Source organism: Sebastes umbrosus, chromosome 10 (genome assembly GCF_015220745.1).
Source record: "Sebastes umbrosus isolate fSebUmb1 chromosome 10, fSebUmb1.pri, whole genome shotgun sequence".
Classification (NCBI taxonomy): Eukaryota; Metazoa; Chordata; class Actinopteri; order Perciformes; family Sebastidae; genus Sebastes; species Sebastes umbrosus.
In genome coordinates, this window is record NC_051278.1 from 3,785,944 (window position 1) to 3,808,169 (window position 22,226).

Sequence of the window (22,226 nt, forward strand, 5' to 3'; positions counted from 1 at the left end):
TCACAAGAAAAGACTTCCAGACAAAAAGGGCATTTAAGCATGTGAGAGGACACGCTGGCAAGATAATGGCAGCTTTCAAGGTCCATTTGGAGGACTAATCTTTGTTCCTCAAATCAAACATAAAAAGGCAATTCTCTGCGTTAATGAGCTCAAACACTCTTCCTAAGAGTTTCAATAATTCATGTGCTGCCAGATCGTCAGACATCCATAATGAATAACATCCACAGTGAATTATTTACACAGTCATCCTTCGTGGCATAACTTACTGACTGACACTGAGTCACTGTGTGTCTGATGGGCTTCTGGATCTCTGTGTGTAGATTTCAGACCGACATTTGGCTCCATAATGGGCTCGCAACTAAGAAGTAGTAGTGAAGACAAACAGTACAAAGGCTTTCAGTCAGCGTGTACTACCAGCTCCCCCATCAGCACACAGCAGGGACATAACATACTGGAAGAAATGATTCATTATTACAGGAAATCAGAACAACAACTTGTGGAAATATCATAATTTGTACATGAGTTGCAAAAAACATATATGCACCTGTGCACAAAGTTCATGTAACGCCACGGCAGTTTGTGAAATGTTGGGAATCCAGTGACTCAGATCTTGACATCACAATATTGGCCAATTCTGTAAACTTTGCTCCCACAGTCAATAAATGCACCGGTCCGAGCGTTCTGCCCTCACTTCTGAGTCAGAAAAACACAAATTCAGTAGCCATGGCGTTACAGGGAACACTGATATGGCTTTGCTCACTAGCAGGTAATCTCACAGTTTTATATGTTTGTCTGGAATGTGTAGGTGCTTTGAGAGAGACAGAGTACAAGTTGGATGTTATATAATATACAGTGTGTGTCTGTGTTTGCAGCCTTATCGTCGTCTGCAGTTCAAGATGAAACTTTTTCTCAGAATTGCAGCTCTCAAGCTCAGATCTTGGAGCATCTCAAGGTAAAAATATTAATGTTTGTCCTGACAGAGAAAGCTCTAACATGCACAGAGAAAATTATTACATTAATTTGATAACATTTATCAAAAGAAAATAATTATAGTGAATAAGTAATTGATAATATCAAACAGAAAAAAATATAATATAATCTTATTTACTACATAACAATAAATATTGCAGATTTACTTAATATTTTGATGACAGTGATTTTCCAATCTGAAAAAAAAATCTAATTAAACTTTACTTAATAATTAGTGAAAATAAACATAACTTAACTATGAATACCTTTTTATTTTTTTCAGATAAGAAGTAAATCTTACTTAAATAAAATAAAATAAATAAACTTGACTTAATAATTAGTTGAAATAATTATAACTTATAACTTAACTATAATTAAGTAAAATTTACTTAATATATTTACAAATGTTACATTTAGTGGTAACTTAGTTAGTTGTACTTGATATTACAGCAGTAAAATTTACTTAAAAAGTCCTACTTACTTACTACGTACATATAGGTCACATTGTGTTTATCGAAGAAAAAAAAGAGTCTTTAACCCAGAGTGTAATGTATTTTTAATTTGCGATTTGCTTCCCACATCGTCAGAGGAAGAAAACAAGTGTTGTGTGTGATGTTAACCAACAGGAGGCGGTAGAGTGTGGTGACAAGCTGTCGTCTGCATGGAGCTCACAGGAGACGGCTACTCTACTGCTGACCATGAAGAACCTGACTGATACTCTGCACAGACAGCAGCTGAAGGGTAGGAGGACGAGACGGAGACATCTGGACGACCAGTTTAATAGTAGATTAACATTAGTTTAATGTTATAATTAAGGGTTTGGGGATGAGGAATAATACAATTAACATTTTCTTAATCTTAACAAACTATATTTTCTCATTTTGTATTCTATCTTTGTGGTTTCTGTTAATTTCTCGTTATTTCTAGGTTGAAAGGAGTAGTAAAGTTTGCCGTCCTGGTTTGGACTACGGAGCGTCCGTTTTGTTCTTTCAATAATATAGGCGCAACTCAGCTCGTTCTGCAGAACGTGATTGGTTAATGGCTTTATTGGCGGTGCGAAAACAAAAGCTCAGAAAAATCTACTTTGTTCCGGAAAAAAGTTACGTCACTTTTTCACCACGTAATATTTGCGATCTGTGTGAAAGTACTCGTGACAAAAACAACAGTTTGAAATTGCATGAAAATAAAACCCCCAGTGTGTAAAGGTACGGTCAAACATGCGCAAATGCAGGCAAGTGACCATCGCCTGCTGATGCAATATTCACCTGAAAGTTCACCAAAGTTGAACTCAACAAAAATCCGAAGATGTGAATTTGCTTGGCAACCGGAAGTGAATGTTTTTTTTTTTGCCCTCTAGCTCACATAGAATGGAAGTGAACAAGAGGTGAATACTTGCGCATGTGCGACCATACCTTAAAGACTTTTAGGCCTGAAGGATGAACAAAGGGCTGTAGATGAGAATAGAAACAGTATTTACACTCAAAATGGAAATCTAACAGGTTCAGGTTTTAAATTCCTCATTTATTAAATAATCATTGATTTACAGAATGCAAAGGTGCTGATCCAAAGAGTTGCCCCGAAGCTGAAGTTCCCGAAAACGGAGGGCTGGCATGTGTCTCAGTTTTCAACAAGCGCTACTGCAAACCTCTGTGCAACAATGTAAGTGGTACATACGGTTTTACATATATTAATAACAAACATGTTGTAATAAGTACGGGCACATTTTCTGGATAGTTCATCAGCCCGAAAATTCAAAAAAGTATGACTAATTTGAGTCTTCTTTCTTTCACAGGGTTATGATTTTGCTTTCATGAGGAGGAGTGGTTTTTATAATGAATGCAGCAGGGAGACCAGATACAGATGGCAGTCCATGTACGTCGGAGGAAACAAGCTGGCTGTGTGCAACAGTGAGGCTGTGTTTTATTAAAGGGACAGCGTGTAGGATTTAGTGGCATCTAGTGGTGTGGTTTCAGATTGCAACCAACAGAGTACCCCTCCGCTCACTCCTCCCTTTACAAGACTGAGGTAACGTGAGGCGCTCAGTGTAAAACCAGGGTAACGGTGTTCAGTAACGTAATGAAAGTCTCTCTCTAGAGCCAGAGTTTGGTTTGTCCGTTCTGGGCTACTGTAGAAACATGGCGGAGTCCGTGAAGAGGACCCGCTCCCTATGTAGATACAAAGGGCTCAGTCTAAACTAACGAAAACACAACCATTCTTATTTTCAGGTGATTATACACTAATGAAACGGGCTGTTCTCATAAACTGTTCGTAGCTATACCTACGAAAAGTAATGCACCGTAATTCATATATATATATAGATAGATATCTATATATAGATATCTATCTATATAGATATATAGATAGATATCTATATAAGAACTTCCGTTTTTTAATAACGCCACTTCCATAAATATTCTAACCCAAACCTCCATCTTTTCCTGAACCTAACCAAGTACTTTCCTGTTAAGACGGAAGTTTATTTTGAAAAAACTGGAGCAGAAATTGACACGTGTTGACGGACATTTGTAGGAAAACACACAAAAAATAAGGAATACGTTTTTGTAAGATAACATGTGAACCGTTGAATGAAAACATAGTTCTGAATATGCTACACTCTGCTCCTTTAACTAACTTAAAGATGCATTTAACAACTTTTAAAGTTCAAAGCAGGAACACATTTAGAAAGATTCAAATGCACTTTTGATTCCTTCAGTGCAGTTATGTTTTATTACTTTTTTATGTCTTAAATTGTCTGTACAAGGAAACTCACATTATATATTTATACAGTGGCACTGAAGTTGACCTCAACTTTCCTCCTCTCTGTTTCCAGAAGAATCATTTCCTGTTGCAGGATTAAATACGGCGTATTTTCCTAAAGACCAGGACTGCCTGACAACCAAGAGCAGCGCCCAGCTGCAGAGCAGCGTCATCAACGTTTTTACCGCTGAGCTGAAGCTTGCCGGCGTACAGGGAGACCCAGAGTACGCCTGTCTCGTATGTGGATGACCGTGACGCAGATAAAATCTACCATGTCATGAATGTTGTGGTGTGAAAGTCCCTCCAAGTTGCACTTAGAAATAAAGCTTTGCAAGAAGTAAAAAATGTTATGAACTGACTTCCTTTGTTATCATTTGTGCACATTCAATTAAGTGTTGTAACATGCAATTTATCATTTTTCAGTAAAGGGAGCGGTGCATTTTTAGCAGTGTCGACTTCTGACTGTTACCTGCTGATTCAGCCACTATTTACTGCATGCTACAGCCGTGTTTACAGCTCTGTGAGTCCTCACACACCAGAAAACAACAACTATTGTTGGGTGGATGTTTGCTATACCTTCACAACTAATGGGGAAAAATATAAAGTTTGGTCTGAAGGTGGCGCCAGAGGAAAGGCCATGTTGTTATCTAAATCAATGGCAAACTAAAGTTATTAAATATTTTAGTGTGAACTATGTTTTCTGCCTCGCAGTCCACCATCGGACGGTCTGAAGAGCCGCAGCAGTGCATTTTGAGGCGTTTTAGTCCAGTAAGCTCACGTTTTATACTTAGAAATTCTTGCTAATCTCATAAACATCATTTCTCACGTACACAAAATCCACAGACTGTGCAGTTGGATCGCACTACATCCTCAATTTTACGTCATACTTAGTATATTAGTAAGGCATTTCACAGCCTCTGTCTGCGTTCCATTTGAATTTACAGTAATATACTGTTTATAGCACTTATGTCTTATTTGTGTCTCATTAAATCAGTCGTACACACAGTACTGTCCAACTTCTATCTGTGGGTGTGCAAAATACCGGCATAATGTGTTGTAATCAACTGGTATTGCTAAATAAATAGCTAACCTGGCTGGAGCTAACCCTATTAACTTTTCCGACTTGTTGTACTGGAATGTGCTCAACTCGGGTGTGACGTCATTCCCAGCTCCGACTCCCGAGGTAAATGTAAAGCAGCCTCCGTCCCCTCTGGCTATTTTAGGACATTGAAAACAGGAAGTGTTCAATTTAAAAAATGAGACCCATTATTCTGACCTCTCCTTTAATGAAAATACATTTTAAAGTTAAAGGAACACAATTCTTAAGCAACATGAATGCACTTTAGCTGACAACAAGTAAATTATAGGCCTGTCTTTGGTGGGAAATGAGGTGAATCCAAACAAGACAAACACAGCTTTATCACCAGCAACTGAAGTACAAACAGAAACACTCTGGGTTAAAGGTGATGCTTCTCTGCAGATAAATAGCTGCATTTACATTGACAAAAGGATGAATACACCTGCAACTGTGTGATTGGCGTCTTCCCAGCTTTCCGTCTGACATGTTTCTAATAATAATAGTCACTCATTATTTACGTGCTTGATGGAGAGATCTGGAGGAGAGCAGCGGTTAAAAGGAGGTTAACCACTCCGCCAAACGGTTTGCTGTTCTGTCTGCCCTCAGTCTCTGCTAACACATCCAGACGGAGCTCACCGAGGTCAAGGTTAAGAGGTCAGAATGAGACTGCAGGATCTCATTAGGAAGCTGTTGACCTTCTCATCATCCTATTAGGAATCACTCTAATCAGAGAGAAAAGGACCTCGACACACCGTCCAATCATCACATAACTGTCTGGATTAACAGTGGTGAACTGTAGTGTCACACATCTCCCTCTAGGTGGCAACAGACAAAAACTAATGCTCTTTTCCTGTAATGGTTCTTACTGGTATCTGACTCACATTTCACCAGAATAAGAGTGAGTAGTGAAGCCTTCATTTCTCCATACTCTACATCTTTTAGCATCCTAACCGTCCCTATAACTCCACAAAACTGTGTTTACTGTTGGTTTGGGGCAATGAAGGAACGTTTTAATGCTACAACATGCAATTATATTTTTGACAATAGTGTGCTTCTAAGTTTGAATGACATGTTCAAGAATCACGGCAGGTCCTGGGTGCCCTGTATGTTTTATTGTATTTATTGTGAATGCTTTGAGTGCTTTTATTCTCGTGCTTATTGGATTTGTGAATGCTTTTAGGACACATAAAGAAAAATACGAGGACAGGGTTTTGAAGTTCATCTCTGTTGTTTTTCATTAGTAGGATGTCCTTGTTCTTTTTATTATTATTATTATTATTATTTTAGGGATTCTGTGCGTGTAATGTGTGATTGTCTGTCTTGTTTTCTATGACATTAGGGACCTTGTTGGAAATAAGTGTTTATCCCGTGGATTCTTTTGTGTGTGTCCTCTATACATATAAACTAGGGCTGTCAGTTTTGAAGCTAGATTGAAGATACTGGTATCATATGAAACTACAAAACCTAAAGAATCCATTGGTACCAACCATGTCATACTAGCTTGTCATGAAGGAGGTTAAATAACGCTCCAAACTTGCACTAAATTTTGGCTATGAAAAACTGCCATGGCCATTTTCAAAGGGGTCCCTTGACCTCTGACCTCCAGATGTGTGAATGTAAATGGGTTCTATGAGTACCCACGAGTCTCCCCTTTACAGACATGCCCACTTTATGATAATCACATGCAGTTTGGGGGCAAGTCATAGTCAAGTCAGCACACTGACACACTGACTGTTGTTGCCTGTTGGGCTGCAGTTTGCCATGTTATGATTGGAGCATATTGTTTTATGCTAAATGCAGTACCTGTGAGGGTTTCTGGACAATATCTGTCATTGATTTGTGTTGGTAATTGATTTACAATAATGAATAAATACATACATTTGCATAAAGCAGCATATTTGCCCACTCCCATGTTGATAAGAGTATTAAATACTTGACAAATCTCCCTTAAAAGTACATTTTGAACGGATAAAAAATGTGCGATTAATCGTGATTTACTGTTTTAATCGATTGACAGCCCTAATATAAATCAAATAAACTCAAATCATATTTTTTTTGCCATCTATAGTGTTAATTTCTCCAGTCAGACGATTCCCTTCAACAGTGATATTTAGTGTTGGCTTTTATTTAATTTAATTTTTTTAAACAAATTGTTCTAAATTAAAAATTTAAATTAACCATAAATTAACATATTATTTGACTTCAACTCTCATGCACTATTGAATTTATTTAACATCAATATTTACATATTCTAAATCAGTATGAAGTATGAGTCCCTATTATAGCAATGCTACCCTTTGTACAGTAGAGGGCAGCATATACTCACTGTTTTGAATGCCTTCTTTATTTGCCACCAATGAAACACACATTATCCTGTTCACTATGTAGACGTTTGTGTTTAGTTGTTAGTCTTGTGCAAATAAATCAAATGTAAAAAGCAGTATTTGTCATTAAAGGGCATCTAGTTGAAGGCAGAAACAGCCCTGCACGTTATATTTTTCTGGCCTGAAAGAGGTAACAAGAAACAAAAATGTTTCATTATCTTTTTAATCAATTTTAGTATTGAATCTGTGTGTTCTGTTTTCCACAGGGTGCATAAATGTCAACAGTAAAGACAGTTTTTGTGCTGACGGAGGTGACTCACTGAGTGAAATTTGTTCTTTTCATGTAACTTTCAAAGTAAATATTAAATAACACACTGTTCGATTACCTCGCTCTGCTTGTTCCTTCTTTCTTTTCTTTCTCTCCCGTCTATTCATGTTGGTTTTATTAACAGAGAGACAATCAGTGAACCAATATAACCTGTGTTCCTGTATCATCATTGTGCCTGCTCACTCCCCTGGCTGCTGTCCAGCTTCTGCTAATAGAAAAGAAAAGAAGAAATATAAATGAACGCCTACAAAGAACCCCCTGAAGAATGAGGATGAATGAATGACTTTTGAACTTCCTTTTTTCATGGTAACATTTTCAAAAATGTAATCACGATGTGCTACACCAGAGCTGGATTTGAAAGATATTATTTTCCTGCCCTGGTCTGGTTTCTGGTAGGAGATGAACAACTATATAAAACAGTTTTTATGAGCCTGAATAAAAAGCCTCGTTCACAACGTACCGACTTCAGGAAGCGTATTTCTGAGCTGAGCGCCTCTCGCAGAAGCTCGAGCTCTCCTTCTTTGTGCATCTCCAGCTCCTTCCTCAGCCTGGTAAACAAATGAAACTCACGTCAGTAACTGAAGGAGCTGAGAAAGAAAAACTCATGAAAGGGGCAACTTGTAAAGAGATGCTTCAGCACTTTTTGGTTCTACGTATTGAGTTTAAACCTATTGATGTTTTGTGTTTGCATCACTACACTGTTGCCTTGCTATTGTGTTCACTAAGAAAATAAACAAAACCAAATGAAACTGAATTGCTATTCATGCTGATAGTGACACAGAAGGATGCATAATACAATATATCACAAGTCTTAGAAATAACCAGATTAGCCCTCTAATTGTTCTAAGTTCTAAGTGTTCCGAGAGAAAACTAGACTTCTTCCTTCAGTACAATACAAGATGTTTCTGACAACATTAGAGGAGAGAAATAGGCATTAAAGGGACTGTTTGTTACTTTTTAAGCGTATAAATGCACCGTGACACATGCGCGCTCGAATATGCACGCTCGCATATGCGTGTGGCCGGCGTCCCTCTGTGTCCTCTGTCTGCTTGCCTTCACTCAGACAGCGCGCGCGTTCTCGCGTACTCACTCCACCTCTAGACGTGAACGCGCGCTCACTCCACACTGCAGAAGAGTTAGTTTAGCTCTGAGAATATCTAGTGAATGTACAGTGGACGTTTATGCAGAAATAAATGCTGCAGCTTCACTAGACAAACAGAGGTTTGAGTGACGGGACTCTGCAGAGAGAAACGTTATCGTCTTGTTACCGACCGGGTGCCTGTATCTCCGTGCTCTCTCCAGCTGCGGGCGGAGGGAGACGAGTTTCTCGCTGCAGGGCCCCGCTGCTGAAGCCTGCGCTGAGGCAGGAGAAGCAAACACAGTATCAGCATTGATTCATGGAGAGACCTTCGTCTGGTCAGCTAATATTACTGCCAAGCAGGTGAAATATAGAGTGATATTGTGTTTTAGCTGACATGTGTCGCCTCACTGTTTTCAGCGATGCTCGTTCATGTCTATGTAGAGCGAGCAAGCGCGAGCCCGACGCTGACTTTCGTTGATTTCACGGCCACAGGTGTCGCTGTTAACAAGCATTTCTGAAAATTACAAATAATCCCTTTAACGTAACAGAATATTGATTCATATTTGATCAGCGCTGCCTAGTTTACTGTGGTTACAACTGAAATGATTGCAATGCGTCTACATTAACTGATGAGGAATCCAGGTCTGTTATAATGACTGTCCTTGGTCCATTTAAATATGACCACCTGGTTAACTCTAATGTTTTACATTGCAGTTACTGGCTGTGACTTCTGTAACACCCTTTTGTGTTTCTAAGAACAGCTACTGCAGACAAAGCAAAAACAAATGTGCTTTAAAAGCATCATTATTATTATTATTATTAGGGATGCACCGAAACGATCAATGTTGTTGCTGTTATTTATTCCCCTTTTGTGCCGGGGAAACAAAGACCCTGTCTCAGCATTTCATTACACTGTCTTTGAAAAGCACAAATTCAATCATACAAATTAATTAAACAACTTTTAATATAACCTTCTTTCACATGAAAAATATTCTTTTTTTTTTTTTTTCTTAATAACTAAAGCCTTTTTTTCAGAGCCCAACAAAAATATTAGTTTTGTGAAACACAAATTAAATGTAAAAGTGATTAGAAAAATGAGCAGTGTTTCTCACATAAAGACTTTACTTGAGAGGGACGCCGATTTATCAACAAAGCCCAAGTATATTTGGTGACCCATTTTAGCATTTGTCTCTCTTTTTCATTAAAATCCTTCCAAGAAAAAGACGCCATCCGCGATCGATTAACTAGAGGACTAGTAGCAGCAGAACGCCCCTGGGGAGTCAACAAGGCGAATATCAGCCGATTAATCGGTCCATCCCTAATTATTATACTTTACTTTTTAGACAAGAAAGAAGAAGAAAAGTTATTATCTCTGTCAACAGTTTTAGTCAGTTTTTCAGTCAGTACTTCAGCAACAATCTCTCCTTCAGAATATCTAGTAATAATGATGTATTTTAAATATAAAACTTGACTCTGTTTCATCTTTAATAAACAACTCATTTATATTCAGTATCAGACAACAGTGCCATAAAAACGAGTTCCAAAACACACGTAGAAGTAAGAAGATATATGAACTTTATGGCGACACCACAGCAGACTAAAACAATCCACTTCTTTAAAAACACTCTTATGGTAGCAAAGTAAATATTTCACACTATAATTTCATAAACATACATGAAATCGTATTACTCAGTTCGGTTTGGCTCTGGAAGAAGCACTGGACTTACTGGATGCCTTGGCTGTGATTTAAGCATTATGGCAGGTGTTTGAAGGATCTAATCTGAGGCGAGCTGCCTCCATCTTTCCTTTATTGGAAGTTAATGAAACAATAAAACAAACCGAGATAAAATTGCGTTTTCACAGTCTGAGAAGAAGCAACAGCAGTATTTTAAACTTTACACTTCTCTCTGGAATTCACAAATCTGATTGTTAAGGCGAGCGTATGCTGGTGTTCAGACGGTCAGAGACGCTCAGGATGGCATTTTGGATATCTGCAGTTTAATATCAGATTTCTGCAGCGCAACGACATCTTCAAATGAGCCTTCACAAATAATGTAGCAGTAATATATCAATGGAGAAAATCCGACACATCAAAAAATACATACAACTCCTCAATCATCCGGAGCACGTTGACTGCAGGTATCTTTCTATTCGACGGTACGACAGTGAACGAGCAGCCGCCCCTGTTTTGCACACTGAACACTTTTTGAGTGACTGTAGCACTCATTCAAATTGACACGCGCTCAATTTCCAACAATCAATACGCGGGGAGTTAAATATGCGTTTTACGGAGGACGCTGCGGCGGCTGAAGACAGGATTGATGGTTTCAACTCAGAATGGATGATCATAAGAATGACTGAGAGGAGGTTTCTCTCCTCCAAAAGCCACGTCCTCAGCACTTCCTGAGGCTAATAAGGCTGATGGTAATGAAGGACCCGGTATGTTTAATGAGGCTGATGGATGAACAGGACATGCTACACACATGCAGGATTTAAGGCAATGCTGGGAGGAAGGAGGCGAACAGGAAGGAAAGAGAACAATAAATAAGAAGGAGCAAAACAAATGGGCGGAAGTGAAAACTGTGTGGTACCTCGTCCTAAGAGAGGCCGGACACCTTTCATTAAATACTGGGGGAGTAAAAGCTGAAAGTAAAGCTCACCATCTAGATAAGTTTGTGGATTTGTTAATCACTTCACATCCATAGTATTGTATTGAAGACATTATCCAAAGTAGTGGCATCAGCAATAACAGCGACCCGTCCTTCTTTCCTTCCTGGAACTCTATTGATCTCCAGTCTTTAATTAAATAAAGGAAGTCTCTTTGTGGAGAAACGCGGTGGACCGGCGCTCACCTACTGTACCATTCACGTTTCAATAGAGGAGGTCCTTAATTCATATTCTACAACTACTTAATATTCTGCTGTGATGAGCAGACACATTTGCGTCCATTCTTCTATGTTTTGAATCTAAAGAGATAAGGAATGTGGGAGTTTTAGTGGAGTGTAATTTTATCAAGCTTCATTCCTACATGTAAATCAACAATTTGTACTTATTCTCCCACTCACTGTACTTATTCTCCCACTCACTGTCAAAGGTCTGCTCCTTTGATATGTGTAGATTTAGTGCTATATGAGGAACTAGTTTTAATTGACCAAATGCTCATTACTGTTTTAGAAAAAAAAAGATGCTGCAAGCTGCTCTTTTTCACAGACAGAAATCTAAATAAATTAGTCCATACAGGGCACGGGGGGTCACAGAAAGGTTTGGTGAGTAAATTATATGAATTATGCGATGGTCTATGATGGTTTTCACAGTTGCACAACCCAGACAAACAGCGCTCTACACCACCGTGATTAAAACACAACATTTCCAAGATTAAAGTTGTAACTTTACAAGAAAAAAAGTCATAAATTTACGAAATAAAAACTCAGATATTCTAACAAATTTGCAAATCATATGGTCATAAATTTACGAGAAACCACATCGCTTCACTTTGCAAGGTTAGATCAACTTCATCACACCACATAAACCACTGTTTAACATTGCGATAACGTGATTAATTACGTTAGTGATGACTTTATAATCTCATAAATTTGTGACTTTTGTGACTCGTAAATTTATGACTTTATAATTTTTAAATTTTGTGAGTTTTTCTCGGAAATGTACGACTTTAATCTTGGAATTATTGTATATAGAAATTCCACATACTGTATATTTAATACATATATACAGTACTACTATACTGTATATCTGTATATATATATATACATATATATATACATATATATCTCTCGACTGAGGTAAAAGTATGCTCCATATGCTTCCTTTACAAATAAAAATGTTTTTTTTTTTTTAATCATACATCACGTTTTAACTGGAGAAAATCAAAGTGCATTTCTTTGGTAAGTTGCTGGATAAGCATTCAGTATAAAAGCTTAATTCTCCGCCCCTCATTCATTTCCCTTACACACCTCCCTGCACCAATCACATTAGCCTCAGTTTCTGTTTTTTTCCCACTTGTTGACTGAATGAAATACGCTGCAGATCAAAGCCTTAATTAAGCCAAACGCTCTTAATGCTCTGTTATTTACACTTGTAGATTTGGACTCCAGCCAGCAGCATACAGAGAGAGAAAAATAAAGACGGGAGCTCATTCAGCATTTCTCACAGTATCATCTAGTTCTGCTCTTCAGAAGTAAAACCTTCTATCTAATGTAAGCACCATGTTGTTACCACTGTGATCCTCTTCTTGTCCTGACTGCGGCTATTAGTGCGACTACTGAGATGATTTCTTTTTAATACTAAAGAAAACAACGGAGCCCTGGAGAGGAGAGGTTGAACTTTTGTACACCAAACCTACTGACAGGCCTCGCAGGAGAGAAACCGCCCAGCTAATTAAACATCACAGCTGCTGAGCCAGGAATATTTAAAATATCAGGACGCTCCGAGGAAGCCTCTGCCAATTAACATTTTTATGAGCTGCTAAATAGCTTTACATTTTGTTTTGTTCTGTTTTTGCTCCTTTGCGTTTATATTTGCTTTTATTTCCCTGCAGCGTTTTCACTCTTTTGTGTCTCATAAGGATTATTTTCTGTGACGTAGTTGCAAATCAGCTACTGTACACTGTGTCTGTGTGTCCAAATCTGTCAGCATTCATGACACTCACCTCAGACAGGTGCTGTCGGTGAGAGGTTTCTGACTGACAAACAGGCTCTCCGCTCTCAGAGATGCTGTCGTCGCTTCAGCCTCGCTCAGCTGCTGATCCAGGTCTGCAGTCAAGAATAATAAATCACACACGGCATGAGTTTCCAGACACAGGTGCACTGTTAAAACATCTGCTGAGGTGGCTGAGACATTTTGGATTATATAGCACAGCCACCTCCAACATAATGTTCTGACTGTAAAACACTTGACCTCTCAATCTCACAAAAGGAGTTGCTCTTATCATGGATCAATTACTACAAACTGGACTACCTGGATAGTATTTGTACTTGTAGCAACACATCCACAGCGATGTAGCGTGAAATGTTTAATGCAGTGCTATTTTCATTCCAAACACGCTTAAACCTGTATTTGTACTGGATAGCTTCCAGCTGAGGATGCACAAGTGTGAGTAAAAAGCACATTTAATAACACAGATTAAAAAAAAAAGAGAAAGGAAAATCATCTGTGAACCTGTGAACTGCCTTCCAACCTGAAGCCAGAAACTTTATGTTCAACATCTGGGCTCAAGATACTGTAAAACTGCTTCAGCAGCGTGGCTGGATTTTCAAACTACAGCTGACTTTGCTGCAGTTAGATTTCTCTTTTTTCTAACTTTTATTTCTGTCAAACAGAAAAAAAACTGATGGTCTGATATGTACAGTATATATATGGCAGTGTGAATGAAACAAACAAAGACGGGTAGATGTGGGGGACAGGGGATGTTCAGAGTTAAACAGTCAACAGTAGATGTCACATAGAAGTGGTGTACAGCATCTGAAAGCTGGGAACCTGAAGATTAATTTGAGGTGTAGTTCAACACTGTGTGTCAAGTTGTTCTGGTCGTTAATGAAAGTGTATAAGGCTTTAGAAGATTATGATAGAAGTATATGATGTTCATTCCCAGGCTCTGTTTTGTCTCATAAGTTGTGGCAATTTTTGGGTTGATACCATTTGTTACACAAATTTGGTGCTAAATTTAACAATTTTTTACCTTTGGAGAATTCATAAAAATGATCAATAATCCCTCAAAAATACCACATTAACACACAAAGACCTTGAGGAACACCATAGAAAAAGCAATGCTGTGATTTGTTATCAAAAACTTTTGACATTTGGAGATTTCTGCAGAAGAATTGCATTTTTTGGCGTTTGGATGGCGAGCGCTTGTGTTGTGTAAACTGCTCAGAAACCCCCTTATTGTCAATCTAGCTAGGAAAGCCATCCATCCTCTGAATGCTCTAGGTCTCTAGTTTGTGGCTGTAAAGTTTCATGAGGCTGTGATTATCCTAGAGGTCACCACAGGTCATTTTATACAGTGAGTTCAAGTTTCAAAAATTGGCCATGCTAGTTTTTCCTCGCCGCAATTTAGCACAACTTCGTAGCGTTATTTAGTGTTCTTCCTGACAAGCTAGTATGACCTGGTTGGTACCAATGGATTCCTTAGGTTTGCTGGTTTCATATGAAGCTTTAAAACTCGGCCCGTTACAACCTGTGTTGGAAGAGTTGCAGTCAGAACAAGAAAGCTGTCAGCAGTCAGTTGGTGGTGTGAAGAGTGTACAGTTTAAAGGAGGACACATCATCTAACATCAAACGAAGGTTTGTTATTCACCTTTCTGGACGTCATCCAGGCCCTGCAGGTTGAGCTGCAGCGCTCTCTTCTCCTCCTGCATGGAGCTCATGTGACCGTTCCTGGAGCTCATCAGATCCATCTCTGGTGAGGAAAAGGGAGAAAAGACGAATACTACTTAAAGTAAAAAAAACACCAGGAGGGCCGAACTTTACATTAAATTATACCTCTCAAGGAAAAAAAGCTTTTTTTTAGTTCCAAGAGAATGCAATGTGGGCATTTTCTTAAATTCACTTTGACTGCAGAAACAATCAGCTGTTCCCTTGAGCCCAGATATAACACATAATGTGAAGACACTGGTTCTCATTGGTGATGTGGGCGGCTTTACCCTCAATCCTGTACAACTAATGAAAACACTTCAAACCACATTAAAGTATAATTTGTCATTAAAAGTTGCTATAGGCTTTTGAAAAATATGGTATATCATACTCCTATAAACTGCAACTTATCTACAAATAATCACTACACAATATTTGTTGGTTGAACATAACATTAATTTAAGACTTCTTAAAACGTACTTTTATAGTCTAACCTTCCTGTGATCCTTCTATTTTACCTTCTCCGCCATTTGTTTTGTAGTCTTAATGTTAATTGTCAAGTTTTTTTATTATGTTTTATGACTGTACTACTTGTTTTAATTATTGTTTTTAAATAGGGATATTTCTTATTGTTTTATGATAAACACTTGCATGATATTGTTTTGGAAAATTGCTCTATAAATAAAGTTTATTATCGTTATTAAATTAAAGGGTGGGTCCACCTGCGTTCTTTTCCATTTTTCTGAAATGGAGCAGTGACGTAGGTTTCCACAGTAAGTTAATCAATAAGGTTATGAATAATGTGAACGCTAGCACTAGCTGAGTTAACGTCAGCTGTGCTGAGTTTGGAAATAACTGAAAGGGTAAATTCAGATTTTTTGATTGGGGTTGTATATATACTCTGTGTTCTAAGAAGTAAAATTACTGTTTTTGTAAATGGAGTCTGGTGGCTCTGAAGAGAGCGATATAACAGCTTCAGTTCCCCGTCAGAAAGGGCTGTCTGACGGCAAGGTAAAGCGGGAGAAAAACGGATTTTAGACACCTAAAATTTTTTTTATATCAGTTTAAGTGTACGCTATATTTAGAATATTTACACCGCTTTACCTCGCCTTTTTAGCCTTAGAGTCCAGATTTTTAAAATAATTTTTGTTTGATTTTTGTCTTCTTTTCCATTATGATAAACTATTCCAGCTTCTCTAATCCTGTGATCCACACAACATCCTTGCATTAATAAACAAAACAACTATTATATTTTCACTTTACTCAGTAATGAATCTAATTACTGTTCATTCTCCAAACGCCATCTATAAATTTAAACCAAATTCTTCCTGAGATTATGACTACTTCTTCACTGTCAGCAATAATCCATCTACTCACGATTCATCTACTTATACTATATAATACACCAAGAATAAAATAATAGTTTTGAAATGAGCAGTCAGCTCCACATCTGCATTTCAGTATAAAACATCTGTCTACCGTGACACCAGTATAATTGACAGTGTTTTACGACCTTTATTCAGTGCTTCCACCTCCCTCTCCAGGTCCAGCATCTCAGTGTGTGTTTGGCTCTCGAACACTACGTCTCTGTTCCCTCGAAGACTGAAGTCACTGTTGAATCTGGAGATCTCTTGAAGGAAGTTTCCCTCTTCTTCTTTAGACTCCCACTTTATCTTGGCCTGGTATGAAAAGACAACATCATGGGAAATGTGTCCAACAATGATAAGAATACAGCTGCTTGCTACTATCTCTACTACTGTTACTATTAGTCATGTTAAAGGGATAGCTGGGGTGTTTTAAAGTGGGGTTGTATGAGGTACTTCTCCAGTCAGTGTATTACCTACAGTAGATGGCAGTTAGCACGCCACCAGTTTGGAGAAACAGACAGGAGTACCGGCACAGGAGCAAAGCAATGTACTGCTGTGAACGGAAGCAGCAGCAAAGCATATTTTAGACACCTAAAAAAAATCAATATCAGTTTAAGAATACGCTATATTATACAACAGCTTCAGTTCCCCGTCGGCACTAAATATACACTTAAACTGATTCCAGTTGTTAGGGTTAGGGTTAGGATTGGAAAAACCCAGAACAACCGGAACAACGGGAACAACGCCCGTGTCCTGCGAGGTAAAATTTGTGTTTTTTTCAATGGAGTCTGGTTGCTTTGTCAGAAAGGGCAGTCTGACGGCGAGGTAAAGCTGTGAAAATATTGTAAATATAGCGTACTCTTAAACTGATATTGAGTTTTTTAGGTGTCTAAAATCCGTCCACAGCAGCACATTGCTTTTCTCCCGTGCTGGTACTCCTGTCTGTTTCTCCAAACTCCATCATCTACTGTAGGTAATACACTGACTATGGAGAAGTACCTCTTACAACTACACTTTAAAACACCACAACTATCCCTTTAATGATACAACTTAGATGAAATCTTAATGTCAAAGTCAAGAGGTCACAGTATTATTTCACTTTACAGTTTTATTATTTTATACTTACTCATAATTCTGACATCTTATATACTATTATTGAAAAAAATAATAGACAAATTTGTTGGTTATAAAAAAAATATTTCTTAGATGCAGTTGCAGCCCTTCTGAATCTTCTGAAGCCCCGGTATGAATCTTCATACAGCAGTGGGTGAGAATAGCTGCTCTAAATAAATGTGCGAGTCAATTTGTATACGTCTACATAGTTTAAAAGCTGACCACATATTCATATTACACATAACAAGTATGATATGAGATGTAAATATTGATTCAGGCTTGAACCCACAAGACGCTCCCTGAGTTGGCTCCTCTGGCAGAGCAGCTCCTCAATTTGCTTCAACATCTGGTCTTCACATTTCTTCATCAGGTCATGCTGCAGCCGCATCGCAGACAACTGCTGAGCCTGAAACAGACAGCCAGATGTACATACTGATACTTTACATGTGAGAGAGATGCCAGTGATGCCTGAATACTGTAGGTGATGTTAGTGGTGATAATGGTGAACAAAAATGCCCTTATTTCTTTGACGACGTTTAAAAACCTGGGTGTCTAAGATTTCTTTTATATCTCACTTTCCCTGTGTCTCTTCATCCTGTGTGATTATACGGCACACCCCGAAAGAAAGGGAATTATGTAGGAGGGTAAATTCATGGAGGACGCTTTTTAAAGCTGCCTCGGGCATGACTTTCAGTACAGTTTTCAGTCTGTTACTCGAGCTGTCAAAGAGGTGAGTTTATTGTTTCTTGTATGGCGGTGGAGGAGCGCGGTACGTTTTCAGGGAGCACAATGAGCTTCCAAGTTTCCTGAACACTGTAATTATCTTAAGACAGCTCTCATAAACTGTAAGACGTTACATCATGACAGCTGTAAACACGCTGTGCTGTAAACACACCCTGCGTATCTGATGTAAACACTTTCTATATTCCACTCGGGGTCAGAAAAGGTATCAGTGTCCTGCGTCCTCTCAGGCAGATAATACTCTGACAGACACGGCGTTGTATTCAGCAACCAAGATCTGCTCTTTTGATCGGCCGTCCACTCTTACAAGCACAGGAACAAGTTAGCGATATTTCTGCGAGGTCAACGAGCCTGCCTTCGACATCATATCTCACACATGCTAAAAGGTTTCACTAATGTTATCCGGTGGAAATTAGTCATTGATTTTGCACATGGCACTTGCAGTTTGCACTGTTGATGAAACGAATGGGAGAGATTAAGTGTTTTAAATCATAAAGCAGATCAGCTCATCAATATGCCAATATGCACTTCTTTACCTCATGTGTCAGTGTCACTAACACTGTACGCTGCTGCCTCAAGGTACAGCAGTTATCACTTATCTCTTTATATTTTAGAACAAAATAAACTTTATAAACTATATTTAAAATATTAAAACCTAAAACAAATGATCTCTCAGTTTTTTCCTATCCAATGAACTTTGAAGTTATATATTTCCCTCCTGACACAACAGACTAAATAGTAAAATATTAACCAATACTGCACATATGATGTTATTCCTTACGCAAAAAACCTGAGATAATACTCATTTACATGGTGGCATATCAGTTAGTTTGACCTTGAACTGTGCCTCTAGATACAGTGAGTGTTTAAGTGTATTGTAAGACACCTTTTTGTGTCAGACAACTAATAACTTAAAACTTACAGCCTGCCCAAATCATATCTGAAAAGACATTAAACCATGCATCATGACTGCTCCTCTATATGAATCATAACACACACATTAGCAACAAATAAAGGAGAATTAAACTATCTGTATGGTGGTCTCACCTTTCTATCAAGCTCCTCATTGGTCTTTTGATTCTTCTCAGTGGAGCTCTTGATCTTCTCATTACATCTGATGATGGCTACTTTGACTGAAATATAAACATAACTGATTAGTTAGCTAATAACCTGTAAAAGAACACTGTGATGCACTTTCACAAATTACTGTTAAGTAATCTAATGTTAGATAGATGGATTGAACCAGAAAGAAATGCACCTCAAATAATACGAACTGACATGTGGGTGGATAAAGAGGGAGGTTTATAGTCTAAGTATATAGTATATAAGTCTAATGCAGTGAGGACCAAAATGCAAATGTACGACGGAGTAAAAAAATCAAAGATTACCAGAATAAATTCATAATATTACCAGAAAAAAAAGTTGTAATATTACGAGAATAAAGTCATTACTTTACAAGAAAAAAAGAAAATAACATAAAATTACTACTTTATCATATTATGACTTTATTCTCGTAATATTATGACTTTAATCTCATAAACTTGGGACTTTATTCTCGTAATATAATGACTTTATTCTCTTAATAGTATGACTTTATTTTCATAATATTATGACTTTATTCTCATAATATTATGACTTTATTCTCGTAATATCATGACTTCATTCTCATAAATTTGTGACTTTATTATCATAATATCATGATTTTATTCTCATAATATTATGACTTTATTCTCATAATATCATGACTTTATTTTCATAATATCATGACTTTATTCTCATAATATCATGACTGTATTCTCATAAATTTGTGACTTTATTCTCATAATATTATGATTTTATTCTCATAATATTATGACTTTATTCTCATAATATCATGACTTTATTCTCATAATATCATGACTTTATTCTCATAATATCATGACTTCATTCTCATAATATAATGACGGTATTCTCATAATATTATGACTTTATTCTCGTGATATTATGACTTTATTCTCATAATATAATGACTTTATTCTCATAATATCATGACTTTATTCTCATAATATTATGACTTTATTCTCATAATATCATGACTTTATTCTCATAATATTATGACTTTATTCTCATAATATTATGACTTTATTATCATAATATCATGACTTTATTATCATAATATTATGACTTTATTATCATAATATCATGACTTTATTCTCATAATATTATGACTTTATTCTCATAATATCATGACTTTATTCTCATAATATTATGACTTTATTCTCATAATATCATGACTTTATTCTCATATCATGACTTTATTCTCATAATATCATGACTTTATTCTCATAATATCATGACTTTATTCTCATAATATCATGACTTTATTATCATAATATCATGACTTTATTCTCATAATATTATGACTTTATTCTCATAATAGTATGACTTCATTCTCATAATAGTATGACTTCATTCTCATAATATTATGACTTTATTCTCATAATATCATGACTTTATTCTCATAATATCATGACTTTATTCTCATATCATGACTTTATTCTCATAATATCATGACTTTATTATCATAATATCATGACTTTATTCTCATAATATCATGACTTTATTCTCATATCATGACTTTATTCTCATAATATCATGACTTTATTCTCATAATATCATGACTTTATTCTCATAATATCATGACTTTATTCTCATAATATTATGACTTTATTCTCATAATATCATGACTTTATTCTCATATCATGACTTTATTCTCATAATATCATGACTTTATTCTCATAATATCATGACTTCATTATCATAATATCATGACTTTATTCTCATAATATTATGACTTTATTCTCATAATATCATGACTTTATTCTCATAATATCATGACTTTATTATCATAATATCATGACTTTATTCTCATAATATTATGACTTTATTCTCATAATATCATGACTTTATTCTCATAATAGTATGACTTCATTCTCATAATATTATGACTTTATTCTCATAATATCATGACTTTATTCTCATAATATCATGACTTTATTCTCATATCATGACTTTATTCTCATAATATCATGACTTTATTATCATAATATCATGACTTTATTCTCATAATATCATGACTTTATTATCATAATATCATGACTTTATTCTCATAATATTATGACTTTATTCTCATAATATTATGACTTTATTCTCATAATATCATGACTTTATTCTCATAATATTATGACTTTATTATCATAATATCATGACTTTATTCTCATAATAGTATGACTTTATTCTCATAATAGTATGACTTTATTCTCATAATATTATGACTTTATTCTCATAATATTATGACTTTATTCTCATAATAGTATGACTTTATTCTCATAATATTATGACTTTATTCTCATAATATTATGACTTTATTCTCATAATATCATGACTTTATTCTCATAATATCATGACTTTATTCTCATAATATCATGACTTTATTCTCATAATATTATGACTTTATTCTCATAATATAATGACTTTATTCTCATAATAGTATGACTTTATTCTCATAATAGTATGACTTTATTCTCATAATATCATGACTTTATTCTCATAATAGTATGACTTTATTCTCTGGGATAGGCTAATTGTTTATATTGCTAAGCAGGCTAGCTCGGTAGCATTGTAACTAGCTAGTCTGCTAATGTTATCTTATAAACTATAACTATGTTATTTTGCATTCATTATTATTATGGAGGCTGAAATGTAAGTTAGTAGCCTACCTTCTTTGAATTTGTGTGTCCGCTCAGTTAATTGTTGTTCAGTTTGAAGGATTTGTTGAAAGAGAGTGTCTAAACTCATTTTGAGTCAACAGCTGGTTTAATAAATCACCAATAATCAAAAGAATCGATCTACTGTAACTAGCTAACTAGTTAGTCTCCTACTCAGGGTAGTGGCTAGAAGGGAGCCAGCAAACTGGGGGAACTCTCGCGAGATTGTTAAGGTTAAGCACTGATCTCGAATAGTTAAGGTTTGGATAGGTCGTCGGACAGCAAGTCTCGCGAGAGTTTAAGCAGATCTCAGCTCAAATTTCGCAATTTACGGGCTTCCTTCTAGACACGAC

General features: G+C 36.6%; 2 protein-coding genes across 3 annotated transcripts; one reads left to right on the top strand and one right to left on the bottom strand.

The window, feature by feature from the left end:
• Positions 1 to 681: 681 nt before the first annotated feature.
• On the top strand, positions 682 to 4,084 carry si:ch1073-126c3.2 (uncharacterized protein LOC555816 homolog). The gene is made up of 6 exons (XM_037781379.1): positions 682 to 766; positions 873 to 952; positions 1,596 to 1,710; positions 2,516 to 2,628; positions 2,762 to 2,876; positions 3,800 to 4,084. The coding sequence occupies exons 1-6, from the start codon at positions 724 to 726 to the stop codon at positions 3,973 to 3,975; spliced, it is 642 nt and encodes a 213-aa protein (XP_037637307.1). The 5' UTR covers positions 682 to 723; the 3' UTR covers positions 3,976 to 4,084.
• A 3,046-nt stretch (positions 4,085 to 7,130) lies between these two features.
• Positions 7,131 to 22,215, bottom strand: ccdc172 (coiled-coil domain containing 172). 2 transcript variants are annotated; one of them, XM_037781390.1, is made up of 8 exons: positions 21,886 to 22,215; positions 19,175 to 19,260; positions 17,676 to 17,792; positions 16,420 to 16,585; positions 14,851 to 14,952; positions 13,204 to 13,306; positions 7,917 to 8,004; positions 7,131 to 7,661 (listed from the first exon to the last, which is right to left on the bottom strand). In XM_037781390.1, exons 1-8 carry the CDS (start codon positions 21,962 to 21,964, stop codon positions 7,623 to 7,625), a joined length of 780 nt encoding a protein of 259 aa, XP_037637318.1. In that variant the 5' UTR covers positions 21,965 to 22,215; the 3' UTR covers positions 7,131 to 7,622. The 2 variants fall into 2 exon arrangements, with proteins under 2 accessions (XP_037637318.1, XP_037637317.1); XM_037781389.1 differs by having other exon boundaries at positions 7,131 to 7,664; positions 21,886 to 22,209.
• Between the last annotated feature and the right edge of the window lie 11 nt (positions 22,216 to 22,226).

What these genes read in the sequence shown, in the direction of transcription:
- si:ch1073-126c3.2 (XM_037781379.1), top strand. Translation starts at nt 724, where the DNA reads ATGGCGTTACAGGGAACACTGATATGGCTTTGCTCACTAGCAG. An exon ending in ATGGCTTTGCTCACTAGCAG is followed by an intron (nt 767 to 872) that starts GTAATCTCACAG and finishes CTGTGTTTGCAG; the next exon opens with CCTTATCGTCGTCTGCAGTT. An exon ending in GCAAACCTCTGTGCAACAAT is followed by an intron (nt 2,629 to 2,761) that starts GTAAGTGGTACA and finishes TTTCTTTCACAG; the next exon opens with GGTTATGATTTTGCTTTCAT.
- ccdc172 (XM_037781389.1), bottom strand. Translation starts at nt 21,964, where the DNA reads ATGAGTTTAGACACTCTCTTTCAACAAATCCTTCAAACTGAACAACAA. An exon ending in ATGAGGAGCTTGATAGAAAG is followed by an intron (nt 17,793 to 19,174) that starts GTGAGACCACCA and finishes TGTCTGTTTCAG; the next exon opens with GCTCAGCAGTTGTCTGCGAT. An exon ending in GGTGGAAGCACTGAATAAAG is followed by an intron (nt 14,953 to 16,419) that starts GTCGTAAAACAC and finishes TTTCCTCACCAG; the next exon opens with AGATGGATCTGATGAGCTCC.